The sequence below is a fragment of the Myxine glutinosa genome, chromosome 9 (assembly GCF_964187855.1).
Source record: "Myxine glutinosa chromosome 9, kmMyxGlut1.1, whole genome shotgun sequence".
In the NCBI taxonomy this organism is placed as follows: Eukaryota; Metazoa; Chordata; class Myxini; order Myxiniformes; family Myxinidae; genus Myxine; species Myxine glutinosa.
The window spans coordinates 50,146,467-50,166,776 of NC_136269.1; the positions used below are offsets into that span (position 1 = coordinate 50,146,467).

The following is a 20,310-nucleotide window of genomic DNA, read 5'->3' on the forward strand; positions in this document are numbered from 1 at the left end:
AAGGACGCGTACGGGTCGCACTTCGGGGCCTCGCGCGTGTTGGAAGCCGCGCTGGGTTTGCCCCGTTGCTTGGCAAGGAGGTGCGCTGCAACAGCTGTCCCCGGTACGAGACGGCACGTTTGGAGCACGTCCGCCCGGGGTTCGTTCAACCGCCCGTGTGCGGAGACTAGAGACATTGTGGGAGACATTGACCACGGAGGGAGTCAGGAGTGGGGCTCACGTGAGGAATATATAAGATGGCCATCTTAGAGTTTGTGTAGATGAGTTTACATCTTTGTAATATTGATTGTGCATTGTTGATGGTTGTTGATTGCTCAGGGAATATATTATTGATTATTCCGGATCCTTGGTGTGGGGTTTCTTCTTGACCGGAATTCATCTTGATTGCGTTACGAAAGCATATAAACCATATATCTTTCTGGCGGGGTCCCTCCCACGGTCCGGGGGTCACCAAGACCAGGTAGTTACCGGGAGGACCACGTAACAGAATTGGGGGCTCGTCCAAATTACGATTTGCGGTTTCGCAATTGGGTCTACGTCCGGGATTTAAAATTGTATAAAATAATAAAATAATAATATTTTTTATTAATTAAAATTTATTAATTAATTATTAATTGGTAAATTTTTTTTTTTTGAGAAATTGGGGTAAAGTCTTGGGTGAAGGTTAACAGGTGTTAACGATAGGCACCATGGCGTTTGTGGCACAGAACTTTGGGGTAACACCGAGTGAGGCACAGTTCCGAGCGTTGCTAAAGTCGGACCTCTTGAAATTGGCCAAACATTTTAACTTGGAGGTCCGAACTAATTTGAGGAAGGCAGAGTTGCAGGCCACGGTGATACAATCTATGGTGGGATTAGGAAAATGGGACGAGTTAGCCTGGGAGTGGCTACCCGAAGAACCAGAAGACGTGGAGCTCCGGAAACTGGAGTTGCAGTTACGGAGCCAGGAACGGATTAAAGAAGAAGAAAGGAAAGCAGAAAAGGAAAGAGCAGAAGAAGAAAGGAAAGCAGAAAAGGAAAGAGCAGAAGAAGAAAGGAAAGCAGAAAAGGAAAGAGCAGAAGAAGAAAGGAAAGCAGAAGAGAGGAGGGAAGAGAAACAAGCGGAGGAAAGGAGAGTGGAACGAGAACTCCAGGAAAGGTTAAAAGAAGAAGAAAGGAAAGCAGAAGCGAGGAGAGAAGAGAAACAAGCAGAGGAAAGGAGAGTGGAACGAGAACTCCAGGAAAGGTTAGCAGAAGAAGAAAGGAAAGCAGAAGCGAGGAGAGAAGAGAAACAAGCAGAGGAAAGGAGAGTGGAACGAGAACTCCAGGAAAGGGTAGAAGGGAGAAAAGCAGAGGAGAGGAGAGCTGCAAGGGACCTCGAAGCAGAGGAGAGAAAAGCGGAAAGGGAATTAAAGGAACGTGACATGGAGCTTCAGCAAGAAATCAAATTCAAGGAGCTGGAGTTAATGAGAGAACGGGGAGAGGCACCACCCTTGCTGACGGGGTCGACACCTAACCAGAAAACCTGGGATGTGGGCAGACATGTGAGGCTGGTTCCACCGTTCAGTGAAAAAGAAGTCGCGAAATTTTTTCCACACTTTGAGAAAGTGGCTCGACAATTAAATTGGCTGGAGGAGGCCTGGACCATACTCGTGCAAAGTGTGCTGGTGGGGAAAGCTCAGGAAATTTATTCGGCGCTACCAATGGACCAATGTGCAGATTATGAGGTACTGAAGAAGCACATCCTCAAAGCCTATGAGTTGGTTCCGGAAGCTTACAGGCAAAAATTCAGGAATGCCAGGAAGAGGGAGAGTGAGACCCATGTGGAGTTTGCCAGAGTGAAAGAAAACATGTTTGATCGGTGGTGTGAGTCAAAAGGAGTCGGGAAAGACTTCGAGACCTTGCGGGACTTGATCCTGGTGGAGGAATTCCAGCAGTGTGTCCACGAGGACATCAAAGTGTACCTGCAGGAAAAGAAGGTACCAAAGTTGTGGGACGCAGCCACCATGGCAGATGATTATGCCTTAACCCACCGAATAGGGGTCCACGAACCTAACTCCTCGCCTAGATCTCCGCAGGGGAGGTGGGGAACAGCAGGTGCGGAGAACGACCATACATGGCGGCGGCCTCGAGATGATTATGGGGACAACTATGATACCCCACCGGTTCGAAATCAGAGGGATGCGGGCCCAAGACAATCTTATAGTTCGGGGGGCCCGAGGCAGACCCCGAGTTTTTCCTCCGGGCCTACTTGCGCGTTTTGCAAGAAACCTGGACACTTGATGTCCAGTTGTTACCTCATGAAAAGGGACAACCCAGAGCGGAGTCCGACTATTACAACTCCGAATGCGATGGCTAGCGTAAGAAATCGCCATCAAAAGGGTTACCAACCATTTATTTCAGAGGGGTTTGTGTCACTGGATGGAGCCTCGACTAACCGGAGACCGGTTAGGATATTGAGGGACACAGGGGCCCACCAATCTTTAATGCTTGAAGGCATTTTGCCATGGTCCGAGGAGACGGCAACGGGGGATAGTGTTCGTTTACAGGGGATCGGGGGCGGTGTTAGTGCTCCCCTTCAGGTCATCCAGTTGGAGTCCGATTTGGTGTCAGGACCGGTCACCGTCGGTTTACAAGCCACGCTTCCTGTAGAGGGTGTATCTGTGGTTATCGGGAATGATTTGGCCGGGGGTCAAGTTTATGGTAACCTGAGGGTTGGTAAAGAGCCCAGCAGGGAAAATAACACCACACCAGCTCGGGAGGGCGACCAAAGTGCCAAGTTATTTGTAGGGGGACTGAACTTCAAAACAGAGGAAGAAGTTCTGACCTCTGTCTTCAACAGATATGGGCCGCTGGTGGAAGTGCGGTTGGTAAGAGACTGGGAAACGCAACAGTCAAGAGGGTTCGGCTTTGTCACGTTTGCCAGCACAAAAGACGCCAGAGAGGCAGAGAAGAATTGGAATGGCAAGGATTTGGAGGGTCGGACCATAACAGTAGGGAAGGCATTTCGTAGGCGTCGAGAGGTCTACAGGAGAGGACAACTGGGCGGTAGTTTTGGTAGTGGCCGAGAAGGAGACCGCTATTCATGGGACTACAGGGACCAGTGGTCCCACCCTAATTATTAGGGAAGTTCTGAGAAGTTGAAGCACTGAAGGCGGCGGAGCCGCCGAGCCAAGATTCCTACACGAATTAACCGTGAACGCCGTTCCTAAAGGCGTCCATGTAGTGAACTTTCATGCACGGACTAACCGTGAACTCCACGTTCCTCAAGGCGCCCATGTAGAGAACTTTCCTGCACGGACTAACCGTGAACTCCGCGTTCCTAAAGGCATCCATGTAGTGAATACTCGGCTTGGCCTCCCGGAAAAAGTGCTATCGAGTTGCTTAACTTTGGATCTTTGATCAACCCCTTAACCTTCATTCCCAAGAAACTGACGGGCAAAGTCAGAGGGTCATGAGATGGAGTTTGATTTGGCAGGGACAATGTCGTTGTTGGTACTTAGTCCAGAGGGAGTAATCTGGAGGGGTTGTGGTGAAATTTTGGTTGCTTTATTTTTAAGTGATAACTGTGCCCGGGGGGAACGGATAATGTGGGGGGTGTTGAGTTATCTGGTTTGTTTCTCCAAATTGGCCGGCAAAGAAAGTTTTCGCTGGGTTCAAACTTTCTTTCTTGAAGGGGGGGAGTGTTACATATTTATGTGAATGTATGTGAATTACCATTCAGGTTGCTTATCCGTGGGTATTATATTAAGGGTTGTTGTGATGGAAGGGTCAGGAGCCCTTCGGAACCAGTGGCCGGAAACGGAAGTGGCCGGAAACGGAAGAAGAAAAGACACGAGGAGAGAAAAGGACGGTGATTCTTCTTCCTCGCCCCGCGACGACAGAAGGTGGAATCGACCTTGCGCTGCGCGGAAAACAGAGGCGTTCCGAAACCCGTTTGGCGAGAGGAGTTACCTGGACGCGTAACTACCTGTTGACACGTGAAGTCCCCGTGAGTTCGTGCACGGAACCAAGCGGTCGCACGTTGGGCCGCGCGCGCGTTGCAAACCGCGCTGGGTTTTGCCCCGTCTACAAGGCCGCGTACGGGTCGCACGTTGAACCTCGCACGCGGTGAAAAACCGCGCTTGGTTTTGCCCCGTCTACAAGGACGCGTACGGGTCGCACGTTGAACCTCGCACGCGGTGCAACCGCGTTTGGTTTTGCCCCGTCTACAAGGACGCGTACGGGTCGCACTTCGGGGCCTCGCGCGCGTTGGAAGCCGCGCTGGGTTTGCCCCGTTGCTTGGCAAGGAGGTGCGCTGCAACAGCTGTCCCCGGTACGAGACGGCACGTTTGGAGCACGTCCGCCCGGGGTTCGTTCAACCGCCCGTGTGCGGAGACGAGAGACATTGTGGGAGACATTGACCACGGAGGGAGTCAGGAGTGGGGCTCACGTGAGGAATATATAAGATGGCCATCTTAGAGTTTGTGTAGATGAGTTTACATCTTTGTAATATTGATTGTGCATTGTTGATGGTTGTTGATTGCTCAGGGAATATATTATTGATTATTCCGGATCCTTGGTGTGGGGTTTCTTCTTGACCGGAATTCATCTTGATTGCGTTACGAAAGCATATAAACCATATATCTTTCTGGCGGGGTCCCTCCCACGGTCCGGGGGTCACCAAGACCAGGTAGTTACCGGGAGGACCACGTAACACCTTTTATAACCCTAAGAACTTTTTCCAACTTTAACACCCTTTAAGACCTTAAAACTCTTGAAGACTCAAAAGACCACCCCAAAATACCCCAAAGACCCAGAGGACCCAAAAGACCCAGAGCACTCATGTTTTATCATGTATCCGTTTACTTTATGCCAACATTTTTAGTATTCTAAACATCAATAGTGAGCTAGTTGTCCCCTTTTCTATGGGAAGAGGGATTAGGCAAGGCTGTCCACTTTGTGGTGCACAATATACCTTATCTTTTCAACCTCGTTTTGACTACTTTTCATAAGTCTTTATAACATTTTACTGTTTCTGGTTTAATGTTTTACTTTATAACAACCTCCAATGTCTGTGTTGAAAATGGTACCGTATTAATCACCAAGGACACAGGCAGTGCAGTGTCAATAAAAATTTGATTTGGACAAAATATATTCACACTGATAAATGTCCAGACAAAGCAAGCCTGAGCTATCTATGCTTCATGTGGCTTGGCAACAAGTCACAAGAGGCTGCTGATTGGATGTGCAACGCTAGGTGCACTCTGATTGGCTTCTGGCAAGTGACGTTGATGTACTTGGTACTGTAACTGTTTTATATTCTTGAATTTCAGAATAAATAAAAAAATGAGAGAGCTACAAACAATGCAATAAAAAATGAGCCTGGGGACCTCGGGCTTGCTCTTCCCTCTCCCCTCCCCAACCCACTCCTCCTCCACCCCTTCTCCTACCCTCAACCCTCACTCTGCCTATAAAGAGCACAGCCTATGCTAAAGACATTTGTGCTTGTGTCAACCAACCAGGTGATGTTGCTGCAATGATACATTGTTTGGAATGCATTGCAAAAGCCCCGTCTGCTAAAATACATTGGAATGTGATAAACTGCTAAAATACATTGGAATGTGATAAACTGCTAAAATACATTGGAATGTGATAAACTGCTAAAATACATTGGAATATGATAAAAGCAGCACTGTGGCTCAAACCTTTCACTTAAGGTCCCACTGTAATAGTCGAGTAAATTTGGTAATATCTTACAAGTGTTTTAATTTTATTTTTTCTTTGGTCTGAAAAGCACTGGCTTTGACCAGAAAGACTTACTTATGATATCTCAGGGTGACCACGGACTGAATATTAAGTGCCATATTATGGCCTTCCATTTGCAAACTGTTTTGTGTTTTTTGTACGAGCTCCATCTGGCTTAGAGACAGACACATCACCAGCTCCATCTTGTGCCCAGTTGAGAAATTAAGCTATGCCGTGGAGCGATTCCTGATGGACAGCCCATGTTGAGATATCCTTTCTACCTTCTTTTCATATACGTTTTATAAATCCTTGGAAAGCCTTTGCAATACTTTGTGACCTTGATACACACATGTGTGTATATATATATATATATATATATATATATAAATATATATATATATATATATAAACCTGTTTTATGATACTTTTTTTCCAGTTTTGATAATGATTCTATCCCCTCCCCCCTCTCTCTTTTTCAATGTTTCAATATCCTACCCACTCTCATACAGCTCTTTCACAAAACCTGAACTCTCTTTCATAATAATATATTAAATTTACCATGGTTGTCTTTTCAGAGAATATGTGTCCAGTGTGCTGTGTATCCCTCTTGCAAGTCAGAAACGGTATGTGTTGCATAATCTTGGACAATTATAATAACCATTTTGTTTGTTTCACCACAAAGAGATTCAATTTGATATAATACTGAACCAAAATGTATTTTCCAGACCTCATCAAAGCATCATTATTCTGAACACTTTGCCTACATTTGTTATTCAACTTTGCAATAAATCAGACTTGTTCCCATGCACATTTTTGAAATATAATTGGATTAGTGGTGAATGAAATATTATACTTGTGGTGTACTAAAAGCATTTGAAAACTTTTATGGTGTATTAATGTTAAATAACTTTTCAGATGTTAAAATTTAGGTTTTCTGAACTTTTACTCAAATCATCATCATAATTATCATCATCCAGGCGAACACAAGTAGTCGATTGTGTGAGTGCCTTTTAATGCCGATTTGCGTCATGTTTTCTTCAAATTTTTTTTTGCTTGCAGCAGTTCAACGGGACATCCTGACTGGACATGCATTGTGGTTGGATTTACCTCCGGATATGTCCGTTTTTATACTGAGGTATGTGAACTTAATTTATATTTATATTTTCTTTTTTGTTGTTTTTTCTTCATAAATGGCATTAGAGTTTAAGGTGAAATTTCTTCTTTCAATAATGTAAATGTTGATTTTATGATTATGCTTCTAATTTTATAAATAATCCCAAGGTGGTCATCTCAGCTTTTGATGAAAAATAATTGTTAAAATACATTGATGTGTAAAATATCGCTACAAAAAATATTCAGCTCCCAGCTCCGAGTAGTTTACGATTATTGCACCCTCAAGATTGGGTTATCTTCCTGTTTTTTTCACACTTGTGAATGTTCTGAGTGGCTCATGTTATTACAAGATAAATATACGAAGCTGAAACATTTACCTTTGTGTAATTTGACCCGAACTTTCAGAGTCTGGTTCAAAACACTGTCACTCCAGAAATAGTTCACCCCGTAATAGTCCAATTGACAAACTTGTGTTGCATTATTCTTAATAACCTCCATCTTCTTCAATGCACTTCATCCAGTGGTAAACCAACTTTTTGATTCGAGCACAGAAGCCGACCTTCTGAATAATGCACTGGATGTGTCTGTATTAACATCTCCAACAAATGGAAAACGTTTTCTCATAGAATGCTTTCTTTTCTTCCATGGTAATATATTGTGCAGTGATGAGTAGCTTTACTATTAAGTATTCATCATCTGTATTTTTGCTGGACCTCGTTCTGCTTTTCCTTTTGCTGAATTTATTTTCCTTCTACACTATTTTCTTTGCTCCTATTTTCTTAACCTATGCCAATTAAAGTCCTCTCTGCATTTCTAAAAGTCTTGTTATAGTCTGCGAGCAGGTGCTTGGTTTGGTGGGCATACGTTTGCGTGCATTGATTTCAATCCAATATCCCTGCATCCTGTAAATAAATCGGCAAACATGTCCTCAGGATGTTATTTGGATTAGTAGCCTGGTGTTGGCTTAACGGTTAATGTGGCTTGCTTGAGATCCTAGGGTCTTGAGTTCAAGCCCCTCTCGTGCCGTTGAATTAACACTAGGTGGGCCTGTCATTATCATTATCAATAGCTTATCATCCTTTGAAGGTCGGCAAAATGAGTACACGCTGGCATGTAAAGGGGGAATTGCATCAGCGTCACAGCCGTGCCCCAGAAAATGATGCAGCCAAGCAGCTACAGGCTGCATACAAATAAATAAATCAAGAAATATGTAGTGCATAGCACCATACTTGCGAAATCCCTAAAATAAGTTGTTTGCCTATGATGACTTCAATAATAATTGGTGGTTGAATTCAGTGACCAGTTATGCAAATCCTTAAAATTTCAAATCAATCGGATGAAAATTGAGAATTTTAGAAATTTGGCCTATGTTGACCTCAAAAATAGTTGGTGGTTGAATTTAGTGACCAGATATGAAAATCCTCTTCAAATTTCAAGTCAATGAGATGAAAATTGAGGATTTTGGAAATCTGGCCTATGTTGACCTTTTGGCCTATGTTGCCTCAAAACTAGTTGGTGGTTGAATTCAGTGACGATATATGAAATCCTCTTTCAAATTTCAAGTCGATCGGATGAAAATTGAAAATTCTAGAAATTTGGCCAATGTTGACCTCAAAAATAGTTGGTTGAATTCAGTGACCATATGTGCAAATCCTCTTAAAATTTCAAGTCGATCAGATGAAAATTGAAAATTCTAGAAATTTGGCCAAGGTTGACGTCAAAAATAGTTGGTGGTTGAATTCATTGACCAGATATGCAAATCCTATTCAAATTTCAAGTCAATAGGATGAAAATTGAGGATTTTAGAAATTTGAAAAAAGCGGTTGGCCTTTTGGCCTATGCTGATCTCAAAAAGAGTTGATGGTTGAATTAAGTTAGCCGATATGTAAATCCTATTCAAATTTCAAATCAATCGGATGAAAATTGAGGATTTTAGAAATTCAAAAAAAAGTGGTTGATTTTTGGCCTATGTTGATCTTTTGGCCTACGCTGATCTCAAAAATAGTTGGTGGTTGAATTCAGTTCGCTGATATGACAATCCTTTTCAAATTTCATCTCAATCGGATGAAAATTTAGGATTTTAGAAATTTGAAAAAAGTGGTTGATCCTTGGCCTATGTTGACCTTTTGACCTCAAAAATATATAGGATGTTGTTGGACCACGAACTCCATCATTTGGTGAAGCTTCGTGAAGATCGGTTTGAAATTGTGACCTGTAGGCAAGTATAAGTGAGCGGACAGACAAACACACAAATGCAAAATCACTCATAGAGTGACACTTGGCAAAACAGAACAAAGTAGAATGGCACTCAGTGGAGCATCCTTTTGACCTCAAAAATAATTAGTGGTTGAATTCAGTGACCTGATATGCAAACCGTCTTCAAAGTTCAAGTTGATCGGATGAAAATTGACAATTTTAGAAATTCGGCCTATGTTGGCCTCAAAAATAGTTGGTGGTTGGTTTCTGTAAGCTGATATGAAAATCCTTTTTAAATTTCAAGCCAATCGGATGAAAATTGAGGATTTTAGGAATTTGAAAAGAGTGGTTTACCATTGGCCTATGTTGACCTTTTGGCCTAGGCTGATCTCAAAAATAGTTGGTGGTTGAATTCAGTTAGACGATATGTAAATCCGATTCAAATTTTAAGTCAATCAGATGAAAATTGAGGATTTCAGAAATTCGAAAAAAGTGGTTGACCTTTGGCCTATGTTGACCTTTTAACCTCAAAAATAGATAGGATTTTGTCGGACCACGAACTCTACCATTTGGTGAAGTTTCGTGAAGATCGGTTTAAAATTGTGACCTGTAGGCAAGTATAAGTGAGCGGACAGACAAACAAACACAAACAAACAAACAAACACACAAGCACACAAACAAACACACACAAACCGGAGTGATTAACATACTTGCAAAAAATATATATATTTTGCAAGTGACAAACAGACAGAATAACGCACAAGGCCAACCAATATACTTGAAATATCTTCGATTTTCACAAGTAATAAAAATAAATTTGGATGAGCACATGGTCTTTATCTGAATATCTGTTCAACCTGCTGTAAACAACTTAACTAATTTGCTCAACTACCTTGTAGTTCAGACAAAGGACAGTTAGTACCTGTATGTTGCATCTTGTATTAAAGGTCCACAGAATCAGTATTGTTTTTTTTTTTTGATGTGATGATATTGATTTTTAAGTAATAAACAAATAACTGAACATGGTTTTTAATTCTAATAATTTTTGAGGTGTTAAAGTTAATAAAAAAAATAATCCGGCAGGTACGCCCCTAAAAATTCCAGAAAACCGCCACGTTCATGACATCATCTGTGTGATGTTATTGACTAAAAGATTGTCTCAACACGCAAAGGATAATGGCCGCACAACTTGCTTCAGACTCACCAGAAAGTGAATTTGATGAATAATTTTCTGATCATGAATCCTTGGATTATGACTCCTCAGTAAAAAGTAATGATGTAGAAGATGCTGTCAGACTGTACATGTATGGAACCGAGGTGGAAATTGAGGATGACATCGCACATGAAATACCTAGCGTTCATAAAAATCAGGATGACGTCGAAGAAAGACTCGGCAATAGCAACCGGTAATGTTGTAAATCGTAGAGGTAGAACGTGGTAAATGTGGAGTTTGGTAGTATTTTGATGTAACACTTTTCTGTAATTATTGTAATAATGAGAATAGCACTCGGTAGAGCGCATACCTCCGCCAAGCTGAACAGTTTACGTTTTATATCCCAATGATAGGCCAGATCTAGATTTGGACCTGAACAAAAGTTGAATCGGATTGTTCTTGTCGGCCGAACCAACTCATCCAGCAAGTTTTGTAATAACTCGTCCATAACTTTTTGAGATATTGTGCTGTATATCGTTTTTGGCTCCATCTTTCATTGGTGAAGAATCACTTAGAAAATTAAAAATCTCTCATGTCCGGATGTACAGTGCAATGTAGACGTATAGATCCTCATTACCATACTGGATGGGAGGGACTATCCTTGCAATGCACATATACATGTAGTGAGTGAGTGATGTACAACAGGTTATTTAACACTGATTCAATTGCTTTCATTTGCAAATTAGATGAAGTGTCTTTAGGTTGGAAAAGCAATCTTCTTCTTCTACTCCTCTTCCCTTTATAAGAGGTGAGGTCCAATGGTGCCAAGCTTCTGCCCTGCTTTGACCACGATACTCAACCACTCCCCTATGTCCTCAGCCTGCTCTCTCCTCTCTCCACTCTCCAACCAAGCAATGATGGAATTTAAATAAAGTGATTTGCTTTTACTGTTAATGTATTGAATATGTGTATCATTAAACACTTGCATCTTCAACTAAAGGGTTCCCGGAACAAAGTCGTCATTGTAATTGATTAAATTAGCGTTCCATAACGGCACTGGAAACACCTCTGCCCCCTCCCCTCTACCCATGTAACACTCCGTAATGCTTGGCTATACACTCCTTTCCCCTAGCCTGGTGTTGGCTTAGCGGTTAGGGTGCTGGCTTGGGATCCTAGGATCCTGAGTTCGAATCCCGGTCGATCGCTGAATTAACGCCAGGGGGTTGACTCAGCCTGTCATCTTTCCGAGGACGGCAAATTGAGTACCAGCTTGCTGGGATGAATGATCCCGGTGTGTACCCCAGTTTAGAATAGGTACACCGTATCCCTGCGTATCGTAAGAGGCGACAAAGGGTTGGCGTCAGGAAGGGCATCCAGCCATAAAAACATTGCCTCAAAAAGGGAACCAGGAGGTCATGGGGCCCGCAAGGCTAACCCCCACTGTAGCGGGGAAAAATGGCCTTAAAACGATCATTCATTCATTCATACACTCCTTTTCCCTGTAACACTCCGTAACGCTTGGACATACACCCTCTCCACTCTGTAATACTCCGTAACGCTTGGGCGCTTGGGCAGACACCCCTCCCCCAGTGACATCCCGTAACGCTTGGACATACACCTCCTCCACTCTGTAACACTCCGTAACGCTTGGGCAGACACCCCTCCCCCAGTGACACCCCGTAACGCTTGGACATACACCTCCTCCCCCCTGTAACACTCCGTAACGCTTGGGCAGACACCCCGTAACGCTTGAACGTACACCTCCTCCCCCCTGTAACACCGTAACGCTTGCATATGGCATTCATAGCTGTGCATCTAGCTGGCATTCTCAGTACTTATTCAGAGTTCAGAGCAAGTCCACAACAGGCCGCATGTAAACACAAGTCCCGAAGCAAAAGTATCCTCCAAATGACGTGGGGATCATGTGATATATGATGCATCGAGCGTACAAGGACATCAAAAAACATATTTTCGTTTCAAGATATTTATTCAAGAAAGAAATGACGATTAAGTGTTAAGTGAATTTCTTAATGCTAAGTAAAGCCATATTTATTCATTAAAGCAAACGTGAATTTATGATTCTGTGGACTGATGTGATAAAACAGCCTGATGGTTTCCTGGTCCTTTTGGGCTGACTTGGATGTACTTGCTCAACATATTTAATGCTGCTTTGACATAGTAGATGATTGTAAAAGTCAATTATTGAATAGAAAGATATTTCCTTAGATTTTGATACGCAGTAAAAATAATGTTATCTATAACTGTAAACTGCCAGAATAATTTGAGCATAGTGAAGTTTCACTCATCGAATGAAGTGAAATCCACTTTGCTGGAAAATTTAATGATGTGGCCAACTTTGATTTCGTAATGCCAGAAATACTATTCGTTTGTTATTTATCTGTGGGAATTTGGCCATTTTGCATTTTGAGCTGTGACTGATTTTTTATTTTATTTATGTCTGCAGACAGGGGTCCTACTGCTCTCCCAGTTACTAAATGAGGGTCCTGTGCTGAAATTGAAGTGCAGGACCTATGACGTTCCACGGCATGCTGGCATCGCAGAGCAAGTAGGATTTATTTTAGTTTTTTTTTATTTTCACCTGATTTTATGTCGGTTTTCAACCGCTCACAGCTCGGTATTATTTAACTTGAATATTGTTCACGACCAGTGTTGATGAAACGTGCATGGATACACCAGGCACGCCTGTTTGTTGTTCTCTTTGGAATCCCTGGATCATGATGCAGGTCCGGTTCAAATTCCATATGCCATGTGTTTGGTCAATGTTTTAAAAACGAATATTCTTGTAAATTATGTAAAAGTACACTGAAAAGACGCACTGATGTCTTCGGTCTTTTTCCTGCATGTGATTTATGTTCAGTGTTCCATGAGCCTGAGATCACTGTAGAAAATGAAAATATTACAATTCCATTTTATTCAAAGTAATTGTTTAGGTCATTGTTGTGTTTAAATACTCTCTTGCAGCATGAGGAAGTCAGTATTCTTTACCCAAGTGCACTTGTTACTATTGATGGCTTCAGTCTCTACCAGTCACTCAGAGCTTGCCGCAACCAAGTGGCAAAAGGTGATTTCGGTCTCTTGTGTTTCTGTTTTTAAAGCAGAAAATATTGGATTTTATTTCTTCAATCATGTTTGAATTATTTTGAAAAATGATTTTATTGTGAAAATAAAATTACAAGAGCTTGTAATTATATATATACCTATTTTTCACTGGTGGCAAGCAAAATGTTGGGTTGTACGTGCGTGCATGGTGTCAGGGTTGGGGGTGGCTCCTCTTGCTTTCATTCTTCCCCACTTCCCTTTTTCTCCAAGTATTTTTTTTTGTCTTTCCACCTTTTACTGGTGGTGTCTTTTCCCTCCATCCTTCCCTCTCTTTCTACTATTCTTTTAGTTCTGTTACATCCTGATCCATCCTGTGTTTTATCTCCTTCACGAGCCTTCACACTGTATGCAAGACAAAACAACACACACACCGTGGTAAGACATTAAATTATAATTGCAGACGTGTGCATGCGCTTGCGCGCGCACGTGTGTTTTTGTTCGGCCGGTCTCATTTACAGTCCCTTGCTACGACTGTTAATCAATCGGGTGGGGAGTTGCTAAACGTCGAGGTCTATCGACTTGTGAATGGCTGGCTTGAGGCCATATCTGGTTGCTAACACACGTGTGTGGAGAATGCGCTTGTGTACCGATCGAGATTTAAACCTCGTCTGTAATTCAAAAGGGTAATTAACCCAACTGAGACCCCCAGGGAATAGGCAATTGTACCGAATCGGTTTTATCCAAAGCGAGGTCGGATATGAAACCAAGCACTCTCGTGTCTTTGGAAATATAATTTGTTAAAACAAGGCGAAATGACACAGACAGAGAATCTCAGACGAAAAAAAGATGACGTGACGTTTGCAATAAATCCATAACACTTGACTGACACAGTGAATGTACTCAAAACTTCCCCACTTCTCTTTATCCAAGTCTCCCTCTTCTGGCCTACCACCTTGCTGGTGGTGTCTTCCCCCCCACCCCCCTGCCCTCTCCTTCTCTTTCTACTATTATTTCAGTTATATTAGACTAATCCTCTTATCCTCGCACATGACAAGATCAATCAGCCTGTTACACTCCTCTCTACTATGCACAGGTGGACACTGTTTGCCATTAGTCACCCAGACATGCATACCTATTTCCTCAAGGGCAGGTTCACCCTGCAACTTGGATCTCAGAATCCCTTTTGTAAACATCCCCACATATCAAGTGATAGAAGAACCTGTTACCACAGACACAGACACCTTGTGGTACCAAGGTATTCAGTCTAAAGCCTGCAGCACTTAGCTGGTATTATATGACCACAGAGTGCTGAGGCACATCTCTGTGACAGTTGCAAGACATGGTGCACCAAGCCAATTCCAAGTTCACTCAGAGAGATAATTATGCACCTAGGATCCACAAGAATCACACTGATATTGAAGCCTCAGTGGATGTTGTAGAGCAGTGGTGGTAACTCTCAACTTTGCAACAAGTTCAGTCATTCAAACACTTGTATCTCACTATCGGCCATGATTCTTATTGGGCAAACCACATTTCAAAGCTGGCCTCCAAATCCAGCCGCCGACAGGGGATATCATCTCTCGTGCAAAGTCCTTCCTTGGCACACCTGAACTCTTATCCACCTACATGGCCTTCATGCGCAGCTTGATGGAATGCTGCTCTCCTCTATGTTCAACTTAATGCTGTGGAAACCAAGACCTTCAAGATCATTGGAGTCTCCCACGATGAAGTTGAGTATACAGGCCAATCACTTTGCCATCGCAGATAGGTCGGTGGTCTCTCGGTCTTCTGCCACATCCTTTCTGCTCTTGCACTCTCTGCTCTTTCCGTGCTTTCCTTCTTCTTGCTCCAATGTTTCTGCAGGGTGCACATGCTGCACCATTAACCCACTTCTGGTGAAACTCCCAAAATCCAGAATAACTGCTATTCTTGAGATGCATCTCATGAAAAATCTTGAGATGCAGTGGATGACTTGACCACCAGTGCCTATGGCAGTGTTGGGGCTCTTGAAATATGATTGCACCTATTTCTGTAATGCCAAGAGCTGCCTGTGTATTGAAATAACCGTAATGTACATGTGTCGGTTACAAACCTTCACCGACCAAATGGTAGACACGGGCGATGACGACACCCTATCAGATGTCGAGCTATGTGATTATGATGAGGATGATAACGATGCTGTCATGTAAACACAGTATATCGCAGTATTTCATATGATTGTCATTTCACATTGACCTGATAAAAGGCACCACATAAGTATCAGTTGACATGTTTTTCAGGAAAATACATTTGAAGTAATTTACTGCTCTGATGTCAACATTTTATACAATGAGATTTTGTATTTATGTGACTGGCTCTGGCAAAAGCAGACACTTGGGGGCAAAAATCAAAATTGAGATTTTGATATAATCTGATTGATTCCCCATGCTTTTCTCTTTCATTTGATGTATACATTATGTTAATTGGATGAAAATTAACGAAGTTATGGTATTTTGATGACAATTATACTTTCGTTTAAACAATGGAGATAATTAGGTTCAAAGTTCACAATACAGGTCATACGCACAAATAATGTGCACACGTAGAGCTTTTTATTCATACCAAACATGTATGTCAGGGATCTCCTTCGAATTACGATGTATGGCTCATAGTCAAACATTGAAATTTCGCGATCTTCGTGTCTTTTTGACCGAGGAATCGTGACTTTCTGAGCACATTTTGAGAATGACATTTTAGATTCTTCGTCGAATTTCACAACTTTTCTGTTGTTTCTTGGAAAAATGTTTTGGTGCATAATAATCTAGAGAAGTTACTCTTTCTATCCATATAAAAATCTCAATTTGGTTCCTGTGGTCATATTTTGACTCTCTTCGGCTTTTTCTCGCTAAGAGAAATGCCCCCAAGTGTCTGCTTTTGCCAGTACAGAGCCTGTCACATATTTCCCAATAGTGAATGACCTAAATATAGTGTAGAAAGTTTCGAATCTCCAGAAATTTGATTAAATATAAATTTGTGTCAAAATTAAATGAAAACTTACTGTTGTTACCCTCGCCAGAGGAGAGGGTATTGCATTTGAGTCCGTTTGTTTGTTTGTCTGTCTGTTTGTTTGTCCGCACAGAATAAATTTGATTTTTTCTGCAACCGCTGGTCCGATTGCCAGGAAATTTTCACCATAGGTGCAACTCCACCTGTAGAATTTTTTAAATGATAATTATGACGCCATAGGCCACGTGGTACGGGCACCATCTTGGCATGGCTAATTGGAAAGAACGCTCCATGTGGAATAAAATATGTTAATGATGATGTCATAGGTGCCTCCATTATGACATAATTAGACAAGTACAAAACTTCAGAACGCTCCATGTGGAACGCTCCATGAGAGAACGCTCCATGTGGCTAATTGGAAAGAACGCTCCATGTGGAATAAAATATGTTAATGATGATGTCATAGGTGCCTCCATTATGACATCATAATTAGACAAGTACAAAACTTCATCCGATTAAGATAAAATTTCTTGAGCATCATCTAGGGATAAATTGGTGGAGAAAAAAAAAATACGTCATCGGGTATGTGGTTCGGCCGCCATCTTGGAAAAACCGAAAAACTTTGCACGTCTATATCTCCGAAAGCGCTGCATCGAAAAAATTGGGACATGGCTCATTGTAAAGAACTCTCCATGTGGAATAAAATATGTTAATGATGATGTCATAGGTGCCTCCATTATGACATCATAATTAGACAAGTACAAAACTTCATCCGATCAAGATGAAATTTCTTGAGCATCATGTAGGGATAAATTGACGGAGAAAAAAAATATGATGACGTCATCAGTCACGTGGTACGCCCTCTATATTTGTTTCACTACAAAAGCCTTCAAAACCACTGAAAAGATGTCCTGGCGATGGTCTGCAATCTCTGATTGCTCTTTCTTGTTTCAATTTTGTTTTTGGCATAATGCTTGTGTTAATCAGAATATATGTGCAGACATAGCCATAATATTTGCAACAGCACTTGATTCACCCTTTACTTATAAAAGTGGATTAGTAACGCATCATAATGTTCCTGTATGTGCAGCTACGGCAGTTGGCACAGAGGCTATCCAGCCTCCTCCCCTGGCATACAAGAAGTGGGGCCTTCAGGACATGGAAGGCATTATGGATCACATCAGTGTAGGTATGCAAAAATCATTACTGGTGTATTTGATTGAAGGAGTATTTGACTGCCAACAATTTATTGCCCCAGACACAGTCGGCATATAGAGCATAGAATTCTGTTTAGACAGCACGCTTCAAGGTGTAGAGTGACTGGCTTACTGTTAGCCCTGGGTGGCCACAAAGAAGCTGTCCTCATACTTCTCAACCTCATTGCAGTGTTTGATACAATGGACCATCAGATATGGCTGCAGACACTGCTGTAGCGTTTTGGTTTCACTGGCAAGGTTCTTCAGTGGTTTTCCTCTGACCTGACGAATATAACACATGCCATTAGAATCAACAGGATAAAGTCAGATACAAACTATGACAACTGTGGTATAGCCAAGGGTCCGTCATGGCACGGATTATTTTCACAATGTACCTTGCTCCAGTTGTTCATACCATAACTGCTCAAGACATACAATCAATGGTTTATGCAGATGATACACAGCTACATAGTCCATTCAGACAATGTGAATGTGAGGTCTCGCTGGATCGACTCCATGCATGCGTCGCCGATGTTAAGCTTTGGGTGACCCAAACCCAACCTACTTTAAATTATTCTCAGACGGAAATCATCCATTTCTCCTCAAAGTTTCTCACAGTGTCTCATCCATTGACCGTGGTTGTTGGCGATGTTGACGTGTCTCCCATTGTCCATGCAAGAAACCTTGGTGCAGTCATGGATCGTCACATAACCATGAAAGAACAAATTAAGAATGTTTGCTGCTCCGCCATTGCAGCATTTAGATGCATTGGACAGATTCGGAACTATCTTACGAAGCAAGCTACACTCGTTTTGGTACACTCGTTTGTTTCCAGCCAATTATATACCTGTAACAGCCTGCTTTATGGTCTTCAACAATCTGACGTTCATCAGCTACAAGGTGTACAAACACTGCTGCTCGAATTATTGAGAAAGTTCCAAGAAGGCACACAAATCTCACAAACACTAGAAAACCTCCCCTGGTTTTCCATTGAAAATGTAATAGTTTTAAAGATCCTTCTACTTGCCTATAACACACAAAACACCATGATCCCTGCCGACATAATGGACATGATCCCCTCTTATGTACCAGCATGCACTTCGAGATCTACAGCTAAATCCCTTCTTACTGTTCCAAAAGTCTCAACTCGTTACAATGGTGACGTAGCATTTGAGGTATTGTTAATTTTAATTGATTTTATTTGTAAAGCTTGTGGAGGATATTAAATTATCATGCGCTATATAAATCTAGCATTGTTGTTATTGTTCCCATCTCTGTGTATTAGTGAAATTATTAATTGGCCAACTCTCTTTTATACATTTCTTTTTTCTGAAGTACTTATTAGCCAGGGCTGTAATATTCCAGCATGCTACAGATGATTTTTCGACCTAACAATGACTAGCCAACCATTTCTATGCTACAGATTGTTATGGAGATTGCAATGCCTCTGATTTCCTTCTTGCTTCAAATCCAGTTTGCTAAATGTTATTTTTTTGGTATAAGGTTGGTGGTATGGAAGAGCTAGACCACAGAACGGACCAGGACATTACAAACAAAACAAGAAGAACAGTGGAACTTGGGGAGTAGCTGAGGCAGGGCGAAACACACCAAGAGCAGTTTGGAGGTGGACTTATTTTTTCTTTTCTTTTTTGTATACTGAATCGAGGCTCGTGAAAGAGCTGACAACCGCGAGGGAAAGACAGCACAGGGGGACCACGAGGGAAAGACAGTACAGGGGGACCGCGAGGGAAAGACAGTACAGGGGGACCGCGAAGGAAAGACAGTACAGGGGGACCGCGAAGGAAAGACAGCACAGGGGGACCGTGAGGGAAAGACAGTACAGGAGGACCACGACGGAAAGACAGCACAGGGGGACCACGAGGGAAAGACAGTACAGGGGGACCGCGAGGGAAAGACAGTACAGGGGGACCGCGAGGGAAAGACAGCACAGGGGGACCGCGAGGGAAAGACAGCACAGGGGGACCACGAGGGAAAGACAGCACAGGGGGACCACGACGGAAAGACAGCACAGGGGGACCACGAGGGAAAGGCAGCACAGGGGGACCACGAGGGAAAGACAGCACAGGGGGACCACGAGGGAAAGACAGCACAGGGGGACCACGACGGAAAGACAGCACAGGGGGACCACGAGGGAAAGGCAGCACAGGGGACCACGAGGGAAAGACAGCACAGGGGGACCACGAGGGAAAGACAGCACAGGGGGACCACGAGGGAAAGACAGTACAGGGGGACCGCGAGGGAAAGACAGTACAGGGGGACCGCGAGGGAAAGACAGCACAGGGGGACCACGAGGGAAAGACAGCACAGGGGGACCGCGAGGGACAGACAGTACAGGGGGACCACGAGGGAAAGACAGCACAGGGGGACCGCGAGGGAAAGACAGCACAGGGGGACCGCGAGGGAAAGACAGCACAGGGGGACCGCGAGGGAAAGACAGCACAGGGGGACCGCGAGGGAAAGACAGCACAGGGGGACCATGAGGGAAAGACAGCACAGGGGGACCGCGAGGGACAGACAGCACAGGGGGACCACGAGGGAAAGACAGTACAGGGGAACCGTGAGGGAAAGACAGTACAGGGGGACCGCGAGGGAAAGACAACACAGGGGGACCGCGAAGGAAAGACAGCACAGGGGGACCGCGAAGGAAAGACAGCACAGGGGGACCGCGAGGGAAAGACAGCACAGGGGGACCGCGAGGGAAAGACAGCACAGGGGGACCGCGAGGGAAAGACAGTACAGGGCACCGCGAGGGAAAGACACACAGGGGGACCACGAGGGAAAGACAGCACAGGGGGACCGCGAGGGAAAGACAGCACAGGGGGACCACGAGGGAAAGACAGCACAGGGGGACCACGAGGGAAAGACAGTAGAGGGGGACCG

At 43.3% G+C, this 20,310-nt stretch overlaps 1 protein-coding gene across 3 annotated transcripts in view; it reads left to right on the forward strand.

Annotated features, from left to right (window-relative positions):
• RAB3GAP2 (RAB3 GTPase activating non-catalytic protein subunit 2) overlaps window positions 1–20,310 on the forward strand; it is a 189,861-nt gene that overhangs the window by 21,348 nt on the left and 148,203 nt on the right. For 2 of the 3 annotated variants that reach the window (XM_078784331.1, XM_078784333.1), the window contains exons 5-9: window positions 6,282–6,329; window positions 6,766–6,841; window positions 12,633–12,734; window positions 13,151–13,250; window positions 17,304–17,402. In XM_078784331.1, coding sequence (XP_078640457.1) covers window positions 6,282–6,329; window positions 6,766–6,841; window positions 12,633–12,734; window positions 13,151–13,250; window positions 17,304–17,402 — 425 coding nt within the window. The remainder of the gene's footprint in view (window positions 1–6,281; window positions 6,330–6,765; window positions 6,842–12,632; window positions 12,735–13,150; window positions 13,251–17,303; window positions 17,403–20,310) is intronic. The other variant, XM_078784332.1, reaches the window with a different exon arrangement.